This window comes from Melanostigma gelatinosum (assembly GCF_949748355.1).
Source record: "Melanostigma gelatinosum genome assembly, chromosome: 8".
NCBI lineage: Eukaryota > Metazoa > Chordata > Actinopteri > Perciformes > Zoarcidae > Melanostigma > Melanostigma gelatinosum.
Window position 1 is genome coordinate 14002798 of NC_136641.1, and position 20711 is coordinate 14023508.

A 20711-nucleotide genomic window follows, 5' to 3' on the forward strand; every position below is an offset into this window, starting at 1 on the left:
GTCTAGAGGAAAACTTTCTGTGGTTTAGTGAAAATGTCTAAAGTAGAAATGTTGAGATCTTTAGTCAACCAGCGACTAACTGCGGCTGATGAAGAGATAATTGGTATGTTTGAAAGAACGATAGCAGAGTACGAGGAGGAAGTCTCTCGTTTAAAAGAGGAGAATAAGCGACAACGGGAACTTCTGGACGCTGTTCTCAACCCGGAAATCCGGATACAAAGAGCACGTGGGTTCACTTTATTTCTTCTCTCAAACACTGTCAATGCTCCGGCTGATAACTTTTAATGTAGTTTGGAGTGAGACTATGTTGCAGTTCGTCGTTTTCTTCTTCTCCTGATTTAATACCTGCAAACGTGTCGCTTTTCGGCGAAATAAGCCGTTTTTAATCAAATATATATCATCCCGTTTCGTTCGCGACCGACACATCACTAATTTGTTGGGTTAAGTTAACGTCCACTGCAAGCGGAACTTTGTCAACGGCTGACGCTCATCATTATCAAGATTTAGGAGGAAAACGTAACGTGATGAAACCTGAATCACCCTCCGTGTTCCAGTTCAGTCCACGCGGTTACTCATTAACGTTAAACCGGAACACCGGCGGTTCTGGTTGCAGTTTTTTTTTGTTTAACTCAAAGTAGAATGAGGCGATTTCGTGGTGATAATAACTTGAAACATGAGGCCCAGATACTGATGAGATGATGAGGTCAAAGAGCTTCAGGAAGAGGATGTTGTGTGTGTAGCGCAGCTTGACGCAGGGCTGAGATGTGAGTGGAGCTGGGCCTGGATAAAGGTGGAGGTCTAAACAGACGTGAAGAGAGAGCAGTACAGCTTCCCGCTGTCAGTGTTTTAAATACATTGATAAGGCAGGGTATGCTAACTGCAGCCTCTGCTCCAATGAGATGAAGTACAGCAACAAGGGCTCACGTGCCCTCTCATCACACTGCCAGACACTGTTCACTGTAATGACCACAGCCAGTGTACTTCCGGTCCCAACTGTCCCACGTGCAGTTGCTCCCAAAGGCCCTGAAGTAATGAGAGAGAGAGCGTTAAGGAGCCTGAACCTTCATGATTTCAAAAATTGAACTACAATAATTTAAATAATTGAATGCATATTAATTGTAAATAGAAGATAGGCCACAATTCTAACGGCTTTACAGTAACAGTGGAAGTTAATATTAAGCCATACAGTAACAGGGTTAAATGAAAACGAATCACTTTATTTTGTATTGGCGATGGTTCTCGCTACTGTAGAAATATGCTTGCGGTATTTACAGGCATAAAACGTATAAGTATTGTGAGGAATTTAAGTTTTAAAGAGCTCCTAGCGATGGATATTATGTGTTACAATATGTTTACTTGTTTACTTGTTTACTTGTTTACTAGCCTGCGTCATGGGTGCGTGCAGCCGCATCGAGAGGATTGACCGGTTCACCTACATCTTCGTCATTAAATGGGCCTAGGTAGCGATAGCCAGGTAATGTCCAACCAGCTTTCTTACGGCCAGGAGGCGGCATTATACTCGCCTGTTAACTGGTAGTATTGATACGGTCTTCAAATACGCTCCGTAACTGAACCAAGAGGCAATTGCGTCCATACGCTCGTCACGTGTTGGATAGGTCAAGTTTAGAGCTGGCCAAGGGACATCTAGTTGCCAAAGAAAAGAGCGACTCAGTAAGGCCTCTTTGTGAATGTTAGTAGCTAGATTACCAGAGAGCACGGTTCCGTACTTATGGTTAGTGGTGATAAGGACAGGAGTGCGGCCAATTAGTTGTTGACTACGCCCTTTGCGATCCACTTTAACAGGAGTCCCGCCCAATAGACATTTAGCGTCTTCCACGTTTCGCTCAGTTATAACACATTCTCCTCTGCATGCTTCTCCTCTGGAACAAGGAGGGGGGCTTTTTCCTTTACCTTTTGTTTGAGAAATTTTGAACATAACAGTGTTATGTGTGTGTGCTCATTTGCAATAGTGTTGCGTGTGTCATAGAGCAAAGGTTTGAATCTCCGGGTGAGGCACTCACGCGTTCCCCGTACAAAGAGGGAGCTCTGACACGCAGGTGGTAGCTTAAAACTGATAACTAGTTGTGTTGTGAATCGGGTTAGTCGGTGGGATATTGTGTAGCAACCTGCAGGAACAGTGCCTTCCCCATCCCACACACAATGTGGCCCAACCCTGGCTTGTGTGTGGGTGAAGATGATGCGTCCCTGTGCTGGACAAGTTCAAATAAAGTATAAAGATACAGGGCTCACAACACACTGAGAAGAGAGATGCGTATACGGAGCCCTGACTTTGTGTCTGTTGCTAGGGCTACTTAATCAATTCTTGTGTTTTGTGAAACCATAGATCTATGTTTTTTATGCTTTGATGCTTTACTTCAGGGATTCCCAAAGTGGGGTGCGCGAGCTGCCTCTAGGGGGTGCGCGAGAGGAAAAGTGTAATGGCGGTCTGATGGTGTAATAATATTAAATATAAAAAAAAAATGTAATTTTAATTTAAAAACTGTCAGGTGGGACGTCTGAAGCTATCAGTGGTAAAAGAGGAGAGGGACAGAGAGAGAGAGAGGAATCGGAGGCGAGGGGAACGGAGAGGTGCAGCACAGACAAATCGGGAGCACATCGGCCCATCGCGGAGTCAAGGTGAAAAAAGAGGAAACGAGGGTGAGCATCAGACTGGGAAAAAAAGAGGAAATATGATGAAAAGTATCTGTGTCTGGGCTTCACTTGGATTGGCAACGCAGATTACCCAAAGCCACAGTGCGTGGTGTGCAGCGAGGTTCTGGCGAACAGTCTGAAGCTCTTATTTACGTCGCCACCTGAACACCAAGCATGCCAGTGCAAGTCAAAAGCCCCTTACATTGTTTATATCGAAATTGGAGGAGTTACAAAACAGCCAAAAACAACTGGAGTCTCATTCATGTGTTGGTCTATAAATGACGCACTACGGGCTTCATATCTGGTTACAGAATAGCGAGAAAGGGGCTACCGCACACAATCACTGAAGACGTGAGCTTGCCAGCTGCCAGAGAGATGGTGGAATGTATGATTGGGGAGAAAGAAGCAAAAAAGTTGGACATGATCCCGGTGTCCAACAACACTGTGTCGCGCCGCATCGATGCTTTGTCCGAAGACATCCTGGCTACATTAGTCGGTCATTAATTGTAAATTAAATGTGATAATCTGCCTCTGAGCCTGTGCGTGTGTGCTCGCATCCGTATTGCTCTTTAAAAGTGACGCCTTGTGTCACTGAAAGTTATTGAAACTTTGTTGCAGTGTTTCAGGGCGTTTTCACACCTTCAGTTCGTTTGCTTTGTTCTGATTCAGGGATTAATATGATACAATGTTGCAGTTGCTCCTTTGTTCGGTTTGTGTTCACGCTGCAACATTTAACAGCGGACTAAATATTGTAAACAAATGCCACGCGCGAGCAAACTGTTCTCTCATTGGTCCGATTCTTATGCGGCTATAAAGGCTTAAAAGGCTCTGTTGCTTCTTTTTTTTTTTATTATTAAGGGGGGGGGGGGGTGCGCGAACCCGGTCGGGATGTAGAAGGGGGTGCGCGGCCTAAAAAGTTTGGGAACCGCTGCTTTACTTAATCAATTGTTAATACTTGTAGATCGTCTACAGTCCAGGAGACTATTTGCTCAATTCTAAAATGTCTTTGTAACCCCTCTGTGTGTGTTTACTGTTTTCCTGCAGACGTCCAGCAGCTGTTGTTGGTTAAAGAAGAGGTTCCCTCTGAGCAGCAGGAGTGGAGCTCCAGTCTGGACCAGGAGGACCCAGAGCCCTCACACATTAAAGAAGAACAGGAGGAACTCTGCACCAGTCAGGAAGGAGAGCAGCTTCAAGGTCTGGAGGAGGCTGATGTCAAGTTCTCATTCACTCCTGTGAAGAGTGAAGATGAAGAAGAGGAAGCTCAGTCCTCACATTTTCATCAAAGACAAACTAAACAGATGGGAACAGAAGCTGATGGAGAAGACTGTGGAGGACCAGAACCAGACAGGAACTTGGATCCAGATAGACATCCAGAACCAGATGCTGATGAGAAGACTGGAGACTCTTCTGACACTGATGAGGGTGGTGATGGGAAGAAGACCAGAGAACCTCAGTCAGGTTTAAACTATGTGAAACCTGATGAAGTACGTGTCAGTGATTCAAGATGTAGTGCTGGTGAAAAACATTTTAGATGCTCTGAGTGTGAGAAAACATTTGGCAAGAGTGGACATCTGAACAGACACATGAGAACCCACACAGGAGAAAAGCCTTTCAGCTGCTCAGTCTGTAAGAAATCATTTAACCAGCGTTCAACTTTACAGAGCCACATGAGAACCCACACAGGAGAAAAACCTTTCAGCTGCTCAGTCTGTAAGAAATCTTTTAACCAGTGTTCACATTTACGGAGACACACGAGAACCCACACAGGAGAAAAACCTTTCAGCTGCTCAGTCTGTAAGAAATCGTTTAACCAGCGTTCAACTTTACAGAAACACATGAGAACCCACACAGGAGAAAAGCCTTTCAGCTGCTCAGTCTGTAAGAAATCTTTTAACCGGTGTTCACATTTACGGAGACACACGAGAACCCACACAGGAGAAAAACCTTTCAGCTGCTCAGTCTGTAAGAAATCATTTAACCAGCGTTCAACTTTACAGAAACACATGAGAACCCACACAGGAGAAAAGCCTTTCAGCTGCTCAGTCTGTAAGAAATCATTTAACCAGCGTTCAACTTTACAGAAACACATGAGAACCCACACAGGAGAAAAGCCTTTCAGCTGCTCAGTCTGTAAGAAATCATTTAACCGGCGTTCAACTTTACACAGCCACATGAGAACCCACACAGGAGAAAAACCTTTCAGCTGCTCAGTCTGTAAGAAATCATTTAACCAGCGTTCAACTTTACAGAAACACATGAGAACCCACACAGGAGAAAAGCCTTTCAGCTGCTCAGTCTGTAAGAAATCATTTAACCGGCGTTCAACTTTACACAGCCACATGAGAACCCACACAGGAGAAAAACCTTTCAGCTGCTCAGTCTGTAAGAAATCATTTAACCAGCGTTCAACTTTACAGAGACACATGAGAACCCACACAGGAGAAAAACCTTTCAGCTGCTCAGTCTGTAAGAAATCATTTAACGGGCGTTCAACTTTACAGAAACACATGAGAACCCACACAGGAGAAAAACCTTTCAGCTGCTCAGTCTGTAAGAAATCTTTTAACCAGCGTTCAACTTTACAGAGACACATGAGAACCCACACAGGAGAAAAACCTTTCAGCTGCTCAGTATGTAAGAAATCTTTTAACGATTGTTCACATTTACGGATACACACGAGAACCCACACAGGAGAAAAACCTTTCAGCTGCTCAGTCTGTAAGAAATCTTTTAACCAGCGTTCAAATTTAAAGGTACACATGAGAATCCACACAGGAGAAAAACCTTTCAGCTGATCAGTTTGCTGTAATAGATTTGTGAGCAACAGAGATCTAAAGGTACACATGAGAACCCACACAGGAAACAATCCCCTTTAGCTGTTCTGGTTGCAGTAAAGTTTCCGTTTGTGATAAAAGCTTTCAGCACGAGTCACCTCTGAAGTTACACATGATTAACCGCGGTTCAACTCCACTGATTTCAATACAAAAAGTTATTCACTGAATGAGCGCCAACTGTACAGTTTGAAATAGTTTTGATGATTATATTGATGATTGATTTGATGGTAATGTAAGTTTAAGACGATGGGTTTACCTGCATCTGTGCACAGTATATTGTATTCAAATGATTTCATCAATAAAAAGTAAAAGGTTTGTGTATTTCACTGGTTCATACAGTTGTACATAGCACACTTTGTTCGTCAGGATTAAATCCATCAGTGACTGGAGTGTGACTCAATAGTTCTTTATCTTACTTGGCAGTTTGCACTCTTTGCTGCTGCCATTCCTGGTATAAAATTGTCATCTTGTCTGACACAAACTCATAAAAAGGATGAAAAAGGTCCTGAGATAAAGCAATCTACACATTCTTTGGCGTCACAAACCAACAACATCCTTATTTCGATCTATAGTTCCTTCCAGTTGATCAACAGGCCGACAGAAACCTTTCAGCTGCTCAGTTTGCTGTAATAGATTTGTGTGCAACAGAGATCTAAAGGTACACATGAATACCCACACAGGAAACAATCCCCTTTAAAAGTTTAAAACAACAATTTTCCTCTTCAATTCCTTATTTTTCTTGCGATGACATTCAGATCCCCCAACCATTCCAATGGATAGATTTAAAAACAAAATAAAAAAAATCCTTGGTAAATGCTACAAATCTTTGAATAAGCAATGTAACATCCCATGTTTACTTTAAAAGCCCTGTATTTAACATCCTGCACAGCAGCAAACAACTGCATGAAGGGCTAAAAATGTATGAGAGATCACAAACACTTTTTGACAGAGGGACAGCCCTAAGTCCCATCAAGGCGGCAACGTTCGGTCACATTCGTATTTATACTATTTCCAGCACTTGCAGTCTCTAATACTCAACCATTTACCAGGTGACGTCAGTTAAGTCCCTGAGGGTTCAGGGCTGAAGGCCTTAGGGGGGACAATGGTATTGGACCTTGCAGTCTATGTGTACAACACAATGCACAGTAAAATCTGATCTGCACTTTCCCAAAGTTTCACGAACTGCCGTACAATCATAGAACATAGCGATGATCGATTCCTTTCACTGAGGTGTGCAGGGAGGCTGTCAATACCAGCCTCCCTGCACACCTCCCTCTCACACCGTGAGAATTACAATCCTGCAATTATTGAACAGATCGTTAATAAAAGACCAAAAACAAATGTTTAATGTTGATCACCATTAATTTGAGCGTACCCCAACACATCTGTCAGGTAGACCGCACCCAAATAGCACCTGAGAGGACACCATCTCTTTAATTCTAGCACCATCTGCTGCAACCTTGTAACTCCAGTTACACTGCACATGTGGCCTTCATTTGATAGCTTGCTTGCTTGCTTCCCGATCATCCGTGGTTGTCGACAAAGGTTGTGAGCAGTGGCGGCTGGCCAATAGAGGGGCGTGGCCCCACCTTGAGCCACAAAAAAAAAAATAAAAAAAATTATACAAATAGTCAATAATAGCACGTCAGGAGAAGTCTCTACGGGTGAGTGCCAGTGCCAGAACAGGTTTGGCTAGCTGGATGCAGTCATGCTTAAAACAACAGGGACAGATCCAGCATGGAGTAACGGGAGTGAGGGACATGAAGCACCTGTCTGAAAAAGTAAGGAAATATGAGAACACCAGGGCACACATGGAGAACTCTGTCAGCCATATTCGGCAAAGTGAACGTCTTTTCTTGTACATAGTTGTCCTCAGTCTCATCTGCTTAACTTGGTCATGGAGGCATCAACATTTCATTGAGCTTAATTTAACATCAGTATTTCTAATTACACTTCATGTTTACTACTCCCTATAACAAGGTCCATAGGGGCATCTCAATAAATAAACATGTTCTATTATATTTTATATATATTTTATATATATATACTGTATATATATATATATATATATATATATATATACTGTATATATATATATACTGTATATATATACAGTATATATATATACATATATATATATATATTGTATATATATATTATACAGAATTCCCTGTGAGGGTGACAAAAATATGATGTCCTGATGTGTTTATCAAACTGTTATTTACTGCTTTTTTTGTGTTGGAATAAATGTTAAATATTTAACTGCACTGTAGTAATACGTGTTTGATACCTTCATTTTTTTGCATTAAATCATACTGGGATGTTTGCTGAAATTGATTGGATGGCCCGAGCTAGAAAATGTTCCACCAGCCGCCACTGAGTTTGTGGTATGCTTGTGTAAGATTACGTTACATTGTTTGTTTCTGTCATCTCCCTGTACTTTTCTACTGCAAAATATTGACACATGCTGGAATTGCCATTAACACATTATAAGGCAATATGACACCACAGATTACAGCCTCACAATGACGATAGAGTTGCATCAACTCATTTCAAACTGTGTGTAAACAGCGACTCTTTTGTAATGGCTTTGCTTTTATTATGTCTAACGCATTATAATTATAGACATTTTAAAGCAGATATACGGTAGGTTCCTCTGAACAAAATCAATTTCATTAAAATCCGGACATTTGTGGACACATTACAGCATATACACAAAGTGATTTATTTGGTGTCAGTTTCAGCTTATTAAACACTTCATAGTCACCAAATCAAAACATATCCTCCATCGCGGAACAGAAAACAAATGCAAAAGGTATGTACATATTCCTATTTAGTAAACAGAATGTTGTGGCATTCTAACAATTAAAATGATTATAACAGCAAAAACAATCACTCCCTTTTCCTTTCACCCCACTCAAAGCCTAAAATGTTCCTTTGGACGCTCTGTGTATTTTCTGAAGCATGTTGTAAGCCTTTTCATTTTCTTTGATAACATTGTCTTGCAAATGGAGGCAGTTGAGGCATGTAAACAAGAATATTTTTTTTAATAATTACAGAACAGACCAACCTTGCTAAATGAACTCTTAAATACACAGCCCCTAGGATTAAGATAGAAGCAATGGGTGCAATAATTAGAATTTACAAAAAGTCATTGATCCTATTGAACAGTGCAACTGCCGCCGAGCAGGCGACAGTGTGGAGGAGATGGTGTTTTAGTTCACGGCCAGCTGAATGCATAAATAAGTTGAGGTCAGGTTACTTGTCAGCTCATAGTGGTTTCTAGTCATTTGTATCCCGGCAGGTTTAAGGAGCAGTCTATTCCTCTGTGAAGGTGATGACGTCATAGTGGATGCCTTGCTGCTGCAGCTGCTCCAGCTGTTCAGGTGTCGCTTCAGTGTAGACTGTCTGGGTCTGAGAAATGGCTGTGTCTGCTACGGGTACAAGAACAAAGATTGTTGACAATGTAGTTACTATAGGTGTTCATCATAATGGTGATTTCATGGTTCATGTTATTATCAAGCTTATTATTATCTAAAATGAATGAGATCATAAAACTAGTCTGGTATGTTTTAGCCCATTATCTGTAGAGGATGTATGTTCAACATTTTCAAAAGCAATGATTCCATTCACTTCACTGAGGTTTGCATTTGAATTTGCAGAGACATTCGTCATTGTTACAACTTAATGGTGTGACCAACAGTACACCAACATCAGTGCTTTTTTATCAAACTATAAAGCAAGGAATTTCTGTCTGTGTCTCAAGAAACACTTATCGGATCTACGTCACAGTTGGCGGGTGTATTGCTATGCACCCACGGACATGCAGAGTACATGTTCAATATGAATAAAGTGAACAAACTAACAGCAGCTAACTAACACAGTGCAGCAGTGGGGCTTCAGGGCTTTGCGGACTGAGTCCAGCATGACGTCTGCAGCAGGCATTTACAAGCTGCAGCTCATTGACTGCAGCTCACTACTGCTGTTGGATACTGGATAGACTAACGTTACGTTACAACCGCATACTTATTCACTTCCGTGAAGTCAACGAAAGAGCGATTCTGAACAACACCCCAAGCAGCAAAGTGAACTGAGAGGAAGTAAACAGTTGAAATGTCATCCATAAACCTAGAAATGTGTGGTGTGCTTTGAAAAAATGCTTGATGCTGAACACAGGCAATTCGGTAAATAAACAACCCACCAGTGTAGAGGAGGACCGAAAATAAAACAAGTAAAGTATAATCTCTTTTCCCTAAGAGAGCCAACCTGTGACAGCAGCCTCCATATCGTCAGGATTCACCATCTGTTGCTCCGAGCTCATAGGAAGGTACTGGATCTGACCGTCATGGCTGACAGTAATCTAAACACAAAGAACATGGAGCAATGAGCTTTTGTCAAAACAAAAAACTCTTACTGTCGAGCATTTGAGGTTATCTGCCTCACTTTGTCAAGTTTGAGTGATCAGAATCTCAGCCTCACCTGTTGCTCCTGCAGAAAGGTCCCGTCGTGCTCATACTGGATGAGCTGCCCATCTGGCATCTGAGGAACAAAAGGGCCGTTAGAACACGACTCCACCGCCTTCAAACACTGCATGTATCCTTCGGTTATGAAGACTTATTATGAGGCAACGCACTGACCTGTATGTGGTTGCCATCAGCTAACACCACATACTCCCGAGGGAGCAAGTGCTGCACGCCATCCTGCGAGATGATGTACTGAACCTGAAACAGGACAAAGGAGTTGAGATGAAAGCTTGAATATATAATAAGGGCTCTGATATAAATATATACAGTAGAATCTATAAAATGGCTCTAACCTCAGTCACCTGGTTCTCTCCTGTCATCAGGTGCTGAACTGTCTGTCCGTCTATGGTGGTTATCTGCTGGATGTATGTGCCCTCCTCCTGATTAATGCACACATTAATGCATTTAGTTCCAAAACAAAATTGCCTACATTCTGCATGCAAAAAGAACAAATCGAGAAGCATGTCCAGCATGGTGTGAACGTTGGCACCTGGTCTGATAGTGCCTGTTCTTGAGCTACAATGATGTGCTCCTGTCCGAGGGCCTGCAACTGCTCTGGAGTGATCACGGTCTGATGTGCCTGTAAGGCTGTTAGAAAACACACCAAAACACACAAATTAAGTTTGACATTTTTGTGATTTTGTTTGCCACTAAATCATTCAGTTTCATATTATTTGTGTTCCTTACATTGTAGCGTGGCCAGGGCCTCCTCGTCGCTGTTCACTATGATGGTTTGCTGAGACGTGGGGGTACGGCACTTGCGAGCTGGATTATCCTGATTGTGGAGACGCTCCATGTGAAACTTTAGATGTCCATTACGGTTAAACCTGAGATTTTGGGCAAAAAAAAAAACCACATTAACATCGGTAGCTGTCCATCACCACTTTGCGGTCTAATGTCTACAAATTGTTTTGTATATGTGCTCCTAATGTCAAGGAAATGAAAGTTTTGTGACACACCCACCTTTGACCACAAAGTTTGCAAGAGAACGGCTTCTCATTGGTGTGTGTCATCATGTGTCGCCGCAAGTCTTTCTTGTTCTTGGAGGCAAAGCTACAGCTTGGACACTTGTGAGGGCGCAAGTAGGAATGCAGCTCCATGTGAGCCTTTAGTGTGAGTGTTCACAAAGAGGGATTCAAAACAGGAATGCTTTTAAAATGACTGACACATACAAATGACCTAAAAATTACACATGAGGGTGGAAATGCCCCTATGTAGTCTTTCACCCTGTTAAAACTTTATTTGATGAGCTGTTGAATATTCATGAGACTGCCCCCTTTTGTAAAATATGGGGTCAATTTATGGCAGGCTCACCTTGACCTCCTGCCAGGATGAGGAGGTGAAATCACAATCGGGACACTTGAAGGTGTTGGGGTCCAAGTGTGCCCTCTTGTGGTTCTCCATGTCAGAGCGTCCGTGGAAAGACTCCATGCATATTCGGCAGGAAAACCTCTTGGTGCTCTGACCGGGAGAGCTCACAGCAGAGGGAGAGGCTGGAGCTTCGCTGCTCAGCTGACAGAAAACAAAAGGACACAGTCAGAGAGGAGGGGTACACGATGTAGACGGACCTTTACATGCCAAAACAGCTGCTCACTCGCAGTTACCTCCACCTGTTGCAGAACACCATCAGGCAGTGCTGACGTTAGGTAGTACTTCTCACTTTTCAGGCTCTCTGCCCCGGAGTCGTCTAAAGCCTGAGAAGGACTGCTCTCATCGTTACTGCAAAGACAGCAGTTTGATGACATTATAGATTGAGACGAGATCATGAGGGTCATCAGTAATCCTACATTCAAGCTCATTATGAATAAAGTAGTCATGTGACTGTGTTTTCCAGTGAAATATCTGTTCCACCTAATCAGAAAAAAAATAAATCACACGGTGTGTTATGTAGTCTCACATAGCCAGACTTATTTCCACAGTGCTGTGTCAGCGCTAAAAAGGGTCTGGCTCCAGACAAAATTTTACGAAAGATGAAAAAAAAAAAAGGCTCTGGTTTGTTTGTTTGTCTTCAAACCAATTACAAATATCCAAGCACAGGATGCAGCGATGGTGCCCTTGCAAGTAACAGGTAAGTAGCTGGAGGGGAGGAGAATATAGGCGGCCAATGTCCTGCGTGTAGCCACAGACTACATCCGGTGGGTTAAGCTACCTGTATTCAGGGCTGTCGATCTCTTCAGCCGCCTGTTCCACCACACTGAACTCCCCTCCGCTCTCGTAGGCTTCGATGGCGATCTGGGTCAGCTCTCCTGTTTCAGAGGTGGCTGCCTCGAAGGCCTCATGTAGCACCGCCTCACCGTTCTCAGAGACGTGGAAGGTCACAACCTTTTGTGCCTGGCCCGATGCTGTGGTCACCGTGCTCCACGTGCCCTTTTCCAAAGCTTTGCCATCTGAATTCAGCACCGCCACCTGAGGAGCACGGTCACTTATAACATCATTTATCTTATTTCTAAATGGCAAACATACTTTCCACATAAATGTAACCCGCTTTATGTAAAATGAAATCTTTTGATGAGCACCAACCTGTAAGGCGTTTCCAACCAATTCCCGGGCATTGCTCATATTCAGCAGCAGGTCAAGGGCATTCTGGGCAGATTGGTCGCTGGATTCAACTGAGGAGCACATGGTGAAGAAGTCAGCATTTGTACTCAACCTTTATCCTACCAACATATTTAACAACTACGACTACCGAATCTGGAACCCGGGAAAAAACTACTATAAAAAACAACCATCATCAGAGCAAAATGTGAACTAATTGTTCTCAAATCATAATTAGCCATGTATTTAATGTCATCTGCAGAAAATTTTAGGAAAGTTACAGTTAATTGGCTTCAGGGCTCTGCAGACTTTGTTGAGATTGTCGTCCGCAGCGGGTCATTGACTGCAGTAACATTTCTGCTGCTGGATGATAGTTACACTAATACACAACCAAGCGCTTCTTTACGACCTTGGACTCATCGAGCGATGAGCGGTTCCGACAATGCGTCCGTCTATTAAAATTACATAAGCAAAATTAAGTGTTTTGACTGGGGCCCGCCAACCCCTAAGATACCAACACATTGGTATTAAAAGCATTAATTAATACAGAAACAAATGATAAGAAGTCATAAAGGACCAAATTGATTGACAAAGTCATGAAACATCGCAATGCTAAAATGAAGTAGCGGTGAGATATGACAAACCTGTCGGTCTGTGTGTACCCCAGTCGGTAGGATGCTGACACAGCAGAAATACTAATAATGTCTCTTGAATAAAAAGAGGACTGACCTTGTTCATAGATGATGGTGGTGTTTCCCATTGCGTCCTGGGTCACGGAGGCATTTTCCATACCCTGCATGGCTTGTAGTGTCGCAGAATCCATTGCAACCTAATGAAGGCGGGTAAAAAAAACCAGTTATGTCCAAATACCGCTAAATATAACACAAGCTAAAATAAAATACAAATTGGGCCAGAGATAAATAACAGAAAACCACAAACAGACTCACAATCGTGCTCTGCAAATCCTGTTGTTTGAGCTCCTCTATCTGCTGCAGCGTGAAGAAGGGCCTGCGGCGCCTCCTGACAGGCTCCTCAGGGTGTGTCACGGACCACTCGTCAAACGTCTCAGGGTGGCGACACTGCACATGTAGACGCAGGTTCTTCCTGTGCTTGGTCGTGAAGTGGCACATGTCACAGGAGAAAGGCTTCTCCCCTGGAGAAGACGGTGTCAATTGTAAAGGTGTTGTACAGTATTGCATTCAAGAGGTGAACAGACTCATCTTAAATAAACTTAATGAAAGCCTTTCTGCCACACAGACCTGTGTGTTTGATGGCCAGATGGGAGACCAGGAACTCCTCTTTAGAAGTGGAGTATTTGCAGTAGTCACACTTGAAGGGCCGGTCGTTGGTGTGGGACAGCTGATGGTTGAGCAGCAGCTTCTTGTTGTCACAAGTGTAATCGCAAAATTCACACTTGAACCTTGCACATGCACATCCAGGAGTTAATCATTGTGATAATATCATTATTACTAACATCAACAACTAATGACTAATGTTGATTCATTAAGGCGTATTCCAGGCTACATTGCTGATCAGACAAGTCTGTTACATCCATGTTTTTCAAATACAGACTGATACATGACAAAATAAAAGAGATGGGATAAAAATACTGACTTGCTGTCTCCAAGACTCTGGATGTGAGTCAGCAGGTGCATTTTGAACGTGTACCGCTTCTTGAAGGATTTGCCACACTACAAAGACAGAAAGGCATTTTCAACAAGAGTTTTGAAGAACATAAAAAAAAGTCCATGAAATGATGAGTGAACTCACTTTCCTGTAAAGATTGTCATGGTTATACATTGTTACACAGCAGAATTATTGTATCGGGTAGGACGGTAAATAATGCAGTCTTTTAAAAGAGGGAAGGGAGAAAAAAATAAGCATCTTACAGGAGAAACAATCATGCCCGAAAATCATTACAACTATTGACCTTATCAAGACGATCTTTAGAGGGAATCCTAAATTGTTTACTGGTGTCCAGAGATTCTGTACATAATGTAAGCTCGACAGAGAATGTATGTAAAATCATGACATCGTTTGTATTTACCGGTAGTTGTCACTTCTCAAACGCGACACGGATTGCGATAAAAAACAGTCACAATAAGTTGAAAATGTCCAAAATCTGGATATTTGTGAATATAGGATAGAATTATCGTGTACAGAATGTGGAGACTTGGGATTTCTGATTAACTTATTTAAGATAGTTTGTTTTTCACTAAAACGGATGTTGTCAGGATCATCGTGACCATGCCTGCTTGTAACCACCTAAAATATTCTGTGCCATAATCTTTTTTTTTATATTAGTATTCATTAAATCTTCTTAAAATGTTACAATCTTTATCATCTGACCTTATCACACATATGTGGTTTCTCTGAGCTGTGGGTCTTCATGTGCTGGGTGAGTCTCTTCTGCATGGGGTAAACCCTGTGACACACAGGGCAGAGGAACTCCGACACCTTTGGTACCTGCAAGAATGAGCACAAAAACCATCAAATTGACTTGAAAGTATTTCTGCTACACGACCGCATAATATTATCATTACACCACGAGCATGCTAATTAGCATTTAACCATCATTCAAATATTGGAGACCTGAAATATCTTACCAACTCTGTCTTTCTTTTCCTGTAGGACGGAAATTAAAATTATTAAAATAAAAATGCAAATGTGTTCTGCATAACGAATAATGTATTGTGCATGTGCTGTATGTTGACTGAGTTACTTACTTGTCTTTGTTGTGGATTGCTGAGTGGCGATTGACATCTTTCTTGTAGACACTTGTGTAATCACACTCCTCACACTTAAAGGGCTTGATGCCCTCGTGATTGAACATGTGTTCCTGGAAAACAGCACACAAGGCTTTCAGGGCACCGTGCAAACATGCACGTAAACTGAGGTTAACCTAAATGTTGTGACCTGCTTTCTTGCAACTGACCTTGAGTGAAGACCATCGCTTGCAGCGATAGTTGCACTGCAGGCACTTAAAGAGCTCTGGGTCATTGCTTTCATGAGAGTCCACGTGGAAGTGCAAATCGTCTTGAGTGAGGAAGCGTGAGCCACAGATCCAGCAGTTGTGAGGTCTCAGGAGCGGTTTCAGGGATTTATAGTACCGGCTGTAAGAAAATGAAGAGAAAGAAGCAATTAGCTTGTTGTACTATTATGTAATACTATTTGTAACACACGTTTATTTCATGATTTGATACTCACTTTCGATTTATATATTTCTTATACTTCTTGCGAAGAAAACGCTTTGAGGGTCGGCCGCGTTTCCTCTCATAGAATTCCTCTGGCTGTGTGTTGGATGAAGGGTCTTTGTTCTCAGAGTCTGATTGGCTTATTGGTGCCTCAGCTGTGTCTCCATCTGTCCCTACAGCGGGACCATTGTTTAGCCCGGAGGAGCTTGCCTCTTCGGGTACACCATCATCCGCACCCACCCTGGGCTGCTTAGCAATACTCTCTGCTTCTGTAACAAACCAATGAAAGACAAGAATGTGTAGGCTCTCCGGTACAGTGACGGGCTGTTCTTTGATATACTTTGTCAAAACTGAAAGCCAACCTTTGCTGCTGTAGCCTTCATCTAGAAGGCTGTACTTCCTTGGACGGCCAACCTTACGTCGAGGACGCCCCTGAGAGGAGGAAGAGATAGGAGGAGGCTTCTTTATGATGGCAGGTGGTCTTCCGTTGCAGTCCTCGTTTGCAGGGTTGTAGTCACTGTCCTCTGGATATAAACAAAGGAGCAGGGAGAGGGAAAGTGAGTATGATTCACTCAGTCAGAAAATAATGTAAGTTTGTCTGCAATGGGGTTTAATAACAATCTTCCTCTCTGACCTTCAGGATCATCAATAGCACCAGCATCCACAACATCATCCTCCTCTTCATCTGCCTTTTGGGGCTGAGCAGCCTTCGCCTTTGCTGCGTTCCTCTCTTCAGCTTCTTCCCTCTCTGCCTGACGACGGGCAAACGTCTCACTTTTCGGAGGCCGTCCACGTTTACGCTTCTTTGACATGTCCCCTGAAACCACACGTTATTCCGCAAAGAAATACTGTTATTACTAGTTTTACAGTTTTCAAAAAAATCGGAGAAGCAAAAAAAAAAATCAGAAGTTAAAGCCAAAGCGATATGTCTTTATGATACATAATCAACCGTACTAACAAGGTACTAACTTACCTACAGGTCTGAAGTGTTTGTCTCTCATGTGGTTGATTAGTGTGTCTTTGGAGGCACTCTTGTATGGACACATTTTACACTTGAACTGCTGTACAATCACTACTTCCATCATCTCCTCCAACTCAGCCAGGTTTGGCGGTCTGTGTCCGGAGCCTACTGCCACTGTTGATGTCTCCATCTCTCTGACCTGCCTAGCTTCATCCTGAGGCCCCTGGGAGCCTTGGGGCTCCTCTTGGCTGGGTGAGTATTGTTGGGCCAGCTCAGATCCAGACTCTGGATTGGCGGTGTATGTCCCACTGCTGCTGATGTAGGGCCCAGGCTGGCTCTCGCTGCACTCCAATGCCTCAGGAAGCCCACCTGAACCTGCTGTGTCTGCCAGAGGGTGGTCTGATGAGGAGCTGTCATCGGCATAGAGAGAGGCCTCCGGACCATTGCTGCTTTCCATGTAACAGGAGTGCTGCGGCTGCTGTTGGGAGTGCTGCGGCTGGTCTGGATCCTGGTTCCGCTCGTCATCGTCGTCATCGTCTCTCGCTTGATACCGAGAACAACCTGGTTGCTCAGAGTCTGCAGCTGCAACACAGTCTCCTCCATACTCTGCCCCATACTGCCGACTTGTCTGGGTCCGGTGGTCCCCACTACTGTCAATGTAACTGCGTGAATGATGCGGTTGCTCTCCCTCGTCCACCCCACACTCCAGATACCCAGAGCTGCACTCCACCACATAGTGATGTCGGCTGGTCAGGTTTGAGTCAGCCCCACTGCATTCCACATATCCAGGCAGATCCTGGTCACTGTTATCACCGCTGTAGTCAGGGAAACCTGACTGGGAGCGTGTCTGGTCGGGTTCCTCGCCTGAACACTCCACGTAGGAAGATGAAGACTCCCCTGTCTGGTCTGGACCATCTGCACTGCAGTCCATATACTGGGAGGGGTGAGAGTGCTGGGGCTGGTCAGGCTGACTGCTGCTGCTGTCCTCTGGGTAACCAGAGTGACCAGGCTGATCAGGTTCAATGTTGCCCTGCAGGTCTCCCTGGTCCAGACAGGTGGACGTGGGCCCTTCAGCGAGAGCTTCTATGGCTATACGATTAGAGAGGGCCGACGATGACATCTGGGCTACCATAGGAGCCCCTGTAGCAGACAAATACATGTAGATGGATTGAACACGCTAAAAAGTACACTAAAAACTATTACTGTGTGTCATCAACATAAGTGGATTATAAATGAACTCAATAAAAACTCACTTGTTAGAGGACTAGAATAAAGTTGACATGGAATAGTTAAATAATGTATCCACTCTATAAATAAATGCTGTCCGAGTAACATCCCACCAGAGTATTCAGTATATTGTTTATATTACATATAAACATGTTCATAATTGTCTCATTAACTTTTACAATGGTTTGAAATGGGGTGAAGACTTAATGAGTTAGCGATAACATAATAATAGCAATTATACCGTCATCTGGTCCTTGTAATATCAGATACCGGGTTGTTTCTGCACCTCCATCTTCTGCACTGGTCCCAGCTATGCAGCCTAACAGAAGAACAGTAGACAAGATCAGATATCTGCTCCATTATGATCAAATAATCAAACTGACCCAACATAAAAGCTTCTCAGCCTGTGATATAACAGAAAGTGGAGTGTCAGCGGAAATACCATTCATGATGTCAGGGCCGATGGTGGACTCAATGATCTTGTCAATGGCAGACCCGAGGTCTGACGAGGTAGAAGCAGTTGAGTCAGAAACCATCATGGCGCCTTCAGATGCAGCACTTGAGTGGACCAGTACTTGGGCTGACTCAGACACCAGCACTGACTGAGTCACTGTGGAGACGCTGGACACTCTGGTGGACTGGGCCACTGACGAGGAGTCAGGGAGGTGGACTGATGAAACTCTGACGTCTGTACTGGAGCTGGTTTCTGGGGCAAACACCTAGACAGGCAGGGGGCAAGAACATGATTGCAACATCAAGAAACTTTCATGATAAAAGCCTAACTGCTAAATCTGGTTGTTTTTTTAATATACGTCTGTTTTCTCACACACAAAATATATATATATTTTTTTTAAATGCTTACCATAAGTCCCTCTGAGCTCTGACCCACATGGCAGTCAGATTCTGGGGCCTGTGCATGAGAGGCAGCTGCATCACTGCTGTCTGCAGACATGGCCTCTGATGACTCCATACCCATGCCGCTTTCAGACGGTTCCTCCATCCCCGAGGGACCTGCATCACTGCTGCTCTCCACCTCATTCTCCTCCGAATTCATGACTAGCCACAAAATACAAACAAAAACGCTATCAATTTGTTTGTGTCATATTTAGGCATGCATTAGCCATTACGGGGGTGGCCGTGGCTTACTGGGTAGAGAGGGTTGTCCGCCAACCGAAAGGTCACCGGTTCGATCCTCAGCTGCACTGTGTCCTGTGTCGAAGTGTCCCTGAGCAACACACTGTACCCCTAACTGCTCCCTGGGTGCCTGTCATTGGCAGCCCACTGCTCCCTATATATACAGGGATGGGTCAAATGCAGAGAATCATTTCCCCACTGTGGGACTAATAAAGGAATGTTTCTTCTTCTTCTTACTGCAAGTTCATTGTGTTAAGATGAACACAGCTCTCGTCATTAGTGTTATGAGAGTTTGCAATAATTACGATTTTTCATGGTCCTTGATACTTTGTCACTAGATTAACAGTTAAGTATGGATAGGCTTTTGAAGCAAATAATAACAACTTTGAGACCTGCAGAGATCCTGGAAGGAAAACTGAAAGTTCATCAAAGTTTTTCAAATGTGTGCAAGGATATACTGTATATTGGAAAAGTAACTCAAGTAATAATAAATACATTCAGTCTCTTAATTTAGCAGTTTACAGTTAGTGTGTGTCCTTATGAGGTCTTTATTTGGATTGTGATACATGTGTGCAAATGTAAACAAAGTGTAAAATAACTAACAGTACTATTTCTATCCAGGGGTGGGAAGTAACATGAGTGCATTTACTAAGATAAACTTGAACACAACTTTGATTTACTAACACTTCTTATTTTCTGAAAGTGTATACTTCTACTCTACTGCACTGAACAGCCAAGTGAATGAGTTTGTGAGACTATGTATAACATTTCGCATCGGTAATTTTTTACATTTCCGTAAAGGATGTTGAGTTCCCTCATTTGGTGATAAACGTACAGAACTGTTTATTTAGGACAACTTATAACTGATAGCTCCAGCTTTTTCTCTGCAGAAGTCTACATATATAAACGTCAGCCGAGTTATAATAAGTCGACGTAGGTGTGAATTAAAGGTATCTGTTCTGGGGGAGCACAGTTAAGGTTTCGACTGGTCAAATGTGCCTATACTTGTAGAAAGACATGAGCCCTGGACAGCAGTGAAGTTATTTAGAGACTACGGGAGCCGACGTCAGCTCACGATGAACCAGAGGCGTTAGCTTTTAGCTGGCTAACAGGCATTGTTGTCAACTCAGTATATTGTCCGATGAAGCTGGAAAACAACTAAAATTGTCCCAGTGGAAGTTTAAATATGCGTCATAGATGAAGAACAGTTATACGCAGGTCGGCATGCCGAGTGTAACAACACAACAACGTGTGTTTGCAGTTGTAAACGGGCCCAGCTGCCCTTGATCCTGCCTGCTCCGCGTCGCCATTTTCCACCAAGTAGCTCCGCTTTACACTCAGGCGTTCTGAAAGCTCTACTGGGGACCTCGAGGGCCTCAGCCGTCCAAATGCTCTCCCTGAAGAAAATTAAAATGTTTTCCTTCTCCGGCACAACAATCTCCACGCTTTGTTCTTACCGTGTATGTTCAAGTAGAAGGGTATCCTGTGGTGTAGACGCGCTGAATAGACCAGACATTAGCAACTGATAATTGTTCCTTCTTTCTAGTCGGGCGCCATGAGACTCTCCTTGCTTCCTGTCCGTGCAACCGGATCTTATTTATTGTTGTTGTTAAAACTGCCGTCGTTAAAGCGAACATTGGTATATTTACCT

At 43.3% G+C, this 20711-nt stretch overlaps 1 protein-coding gene across 2 annotated transcripts; it reads right to left on the minus strand.

Annotated features, from left to right (window-relative positions):
• Window positions 1–8203: 8203 nt before the first annotated feature.
• LOC306780772 (zinc finger protein 335-like) lies at window positions 8204–20618 on the minus strand. Of its 2 annotated transcripts, none has more exons than XM_079273255.1 (28): window positions 20518–20618; window positions 18789–18982; window positions 18369–18645; window positions 18168–18245; window positions 16712–17839; window positions 16373–16555; window positions 16101–16262; window positions 15752–16007; window positions 15480–15657; window positions 15271–15383; window positions 15151–15169; window positions 14894–15010; window positions 14159–14235; window positions 13804–13964; window positions 13492–13697; window positions 13274–13373; window positions 12530–12618; window positions 12159–12415; window positions 11614–11728; window positions 11324–11521; window positions 10973–11115; window positions 10697–10836; window positions 10500–10597; window positions 10312–10389; window positions 10124–10207; window positions 9966–10025; window positions 9753–9846; window positions 8204–8920 (listed from the first exon to the last, which is right to left on the minus strand). In XM_079273255.1, exons 2-28 carry the CDS (start codon window positions 18978–18980, stop codon window positions 8805–8807), a joined length of 4719 nt encoding a protein of 1572 aa, XP_079129381.1. In that variant the 5' UTR covers window positions 18981–18982; window positions 20518–20618; the 3' UTR covers window positions 8204–8804. The 2 variants fall into 2 exon arrangements, with proteins under 2 accessions (XP_079129381.1, XP_079129380.1); XM_079273254.1 differs by having other exon boundaries at window positions 10303–10389.
• Window positions 20619–20711: the final 93 nt, after the last annotated feature.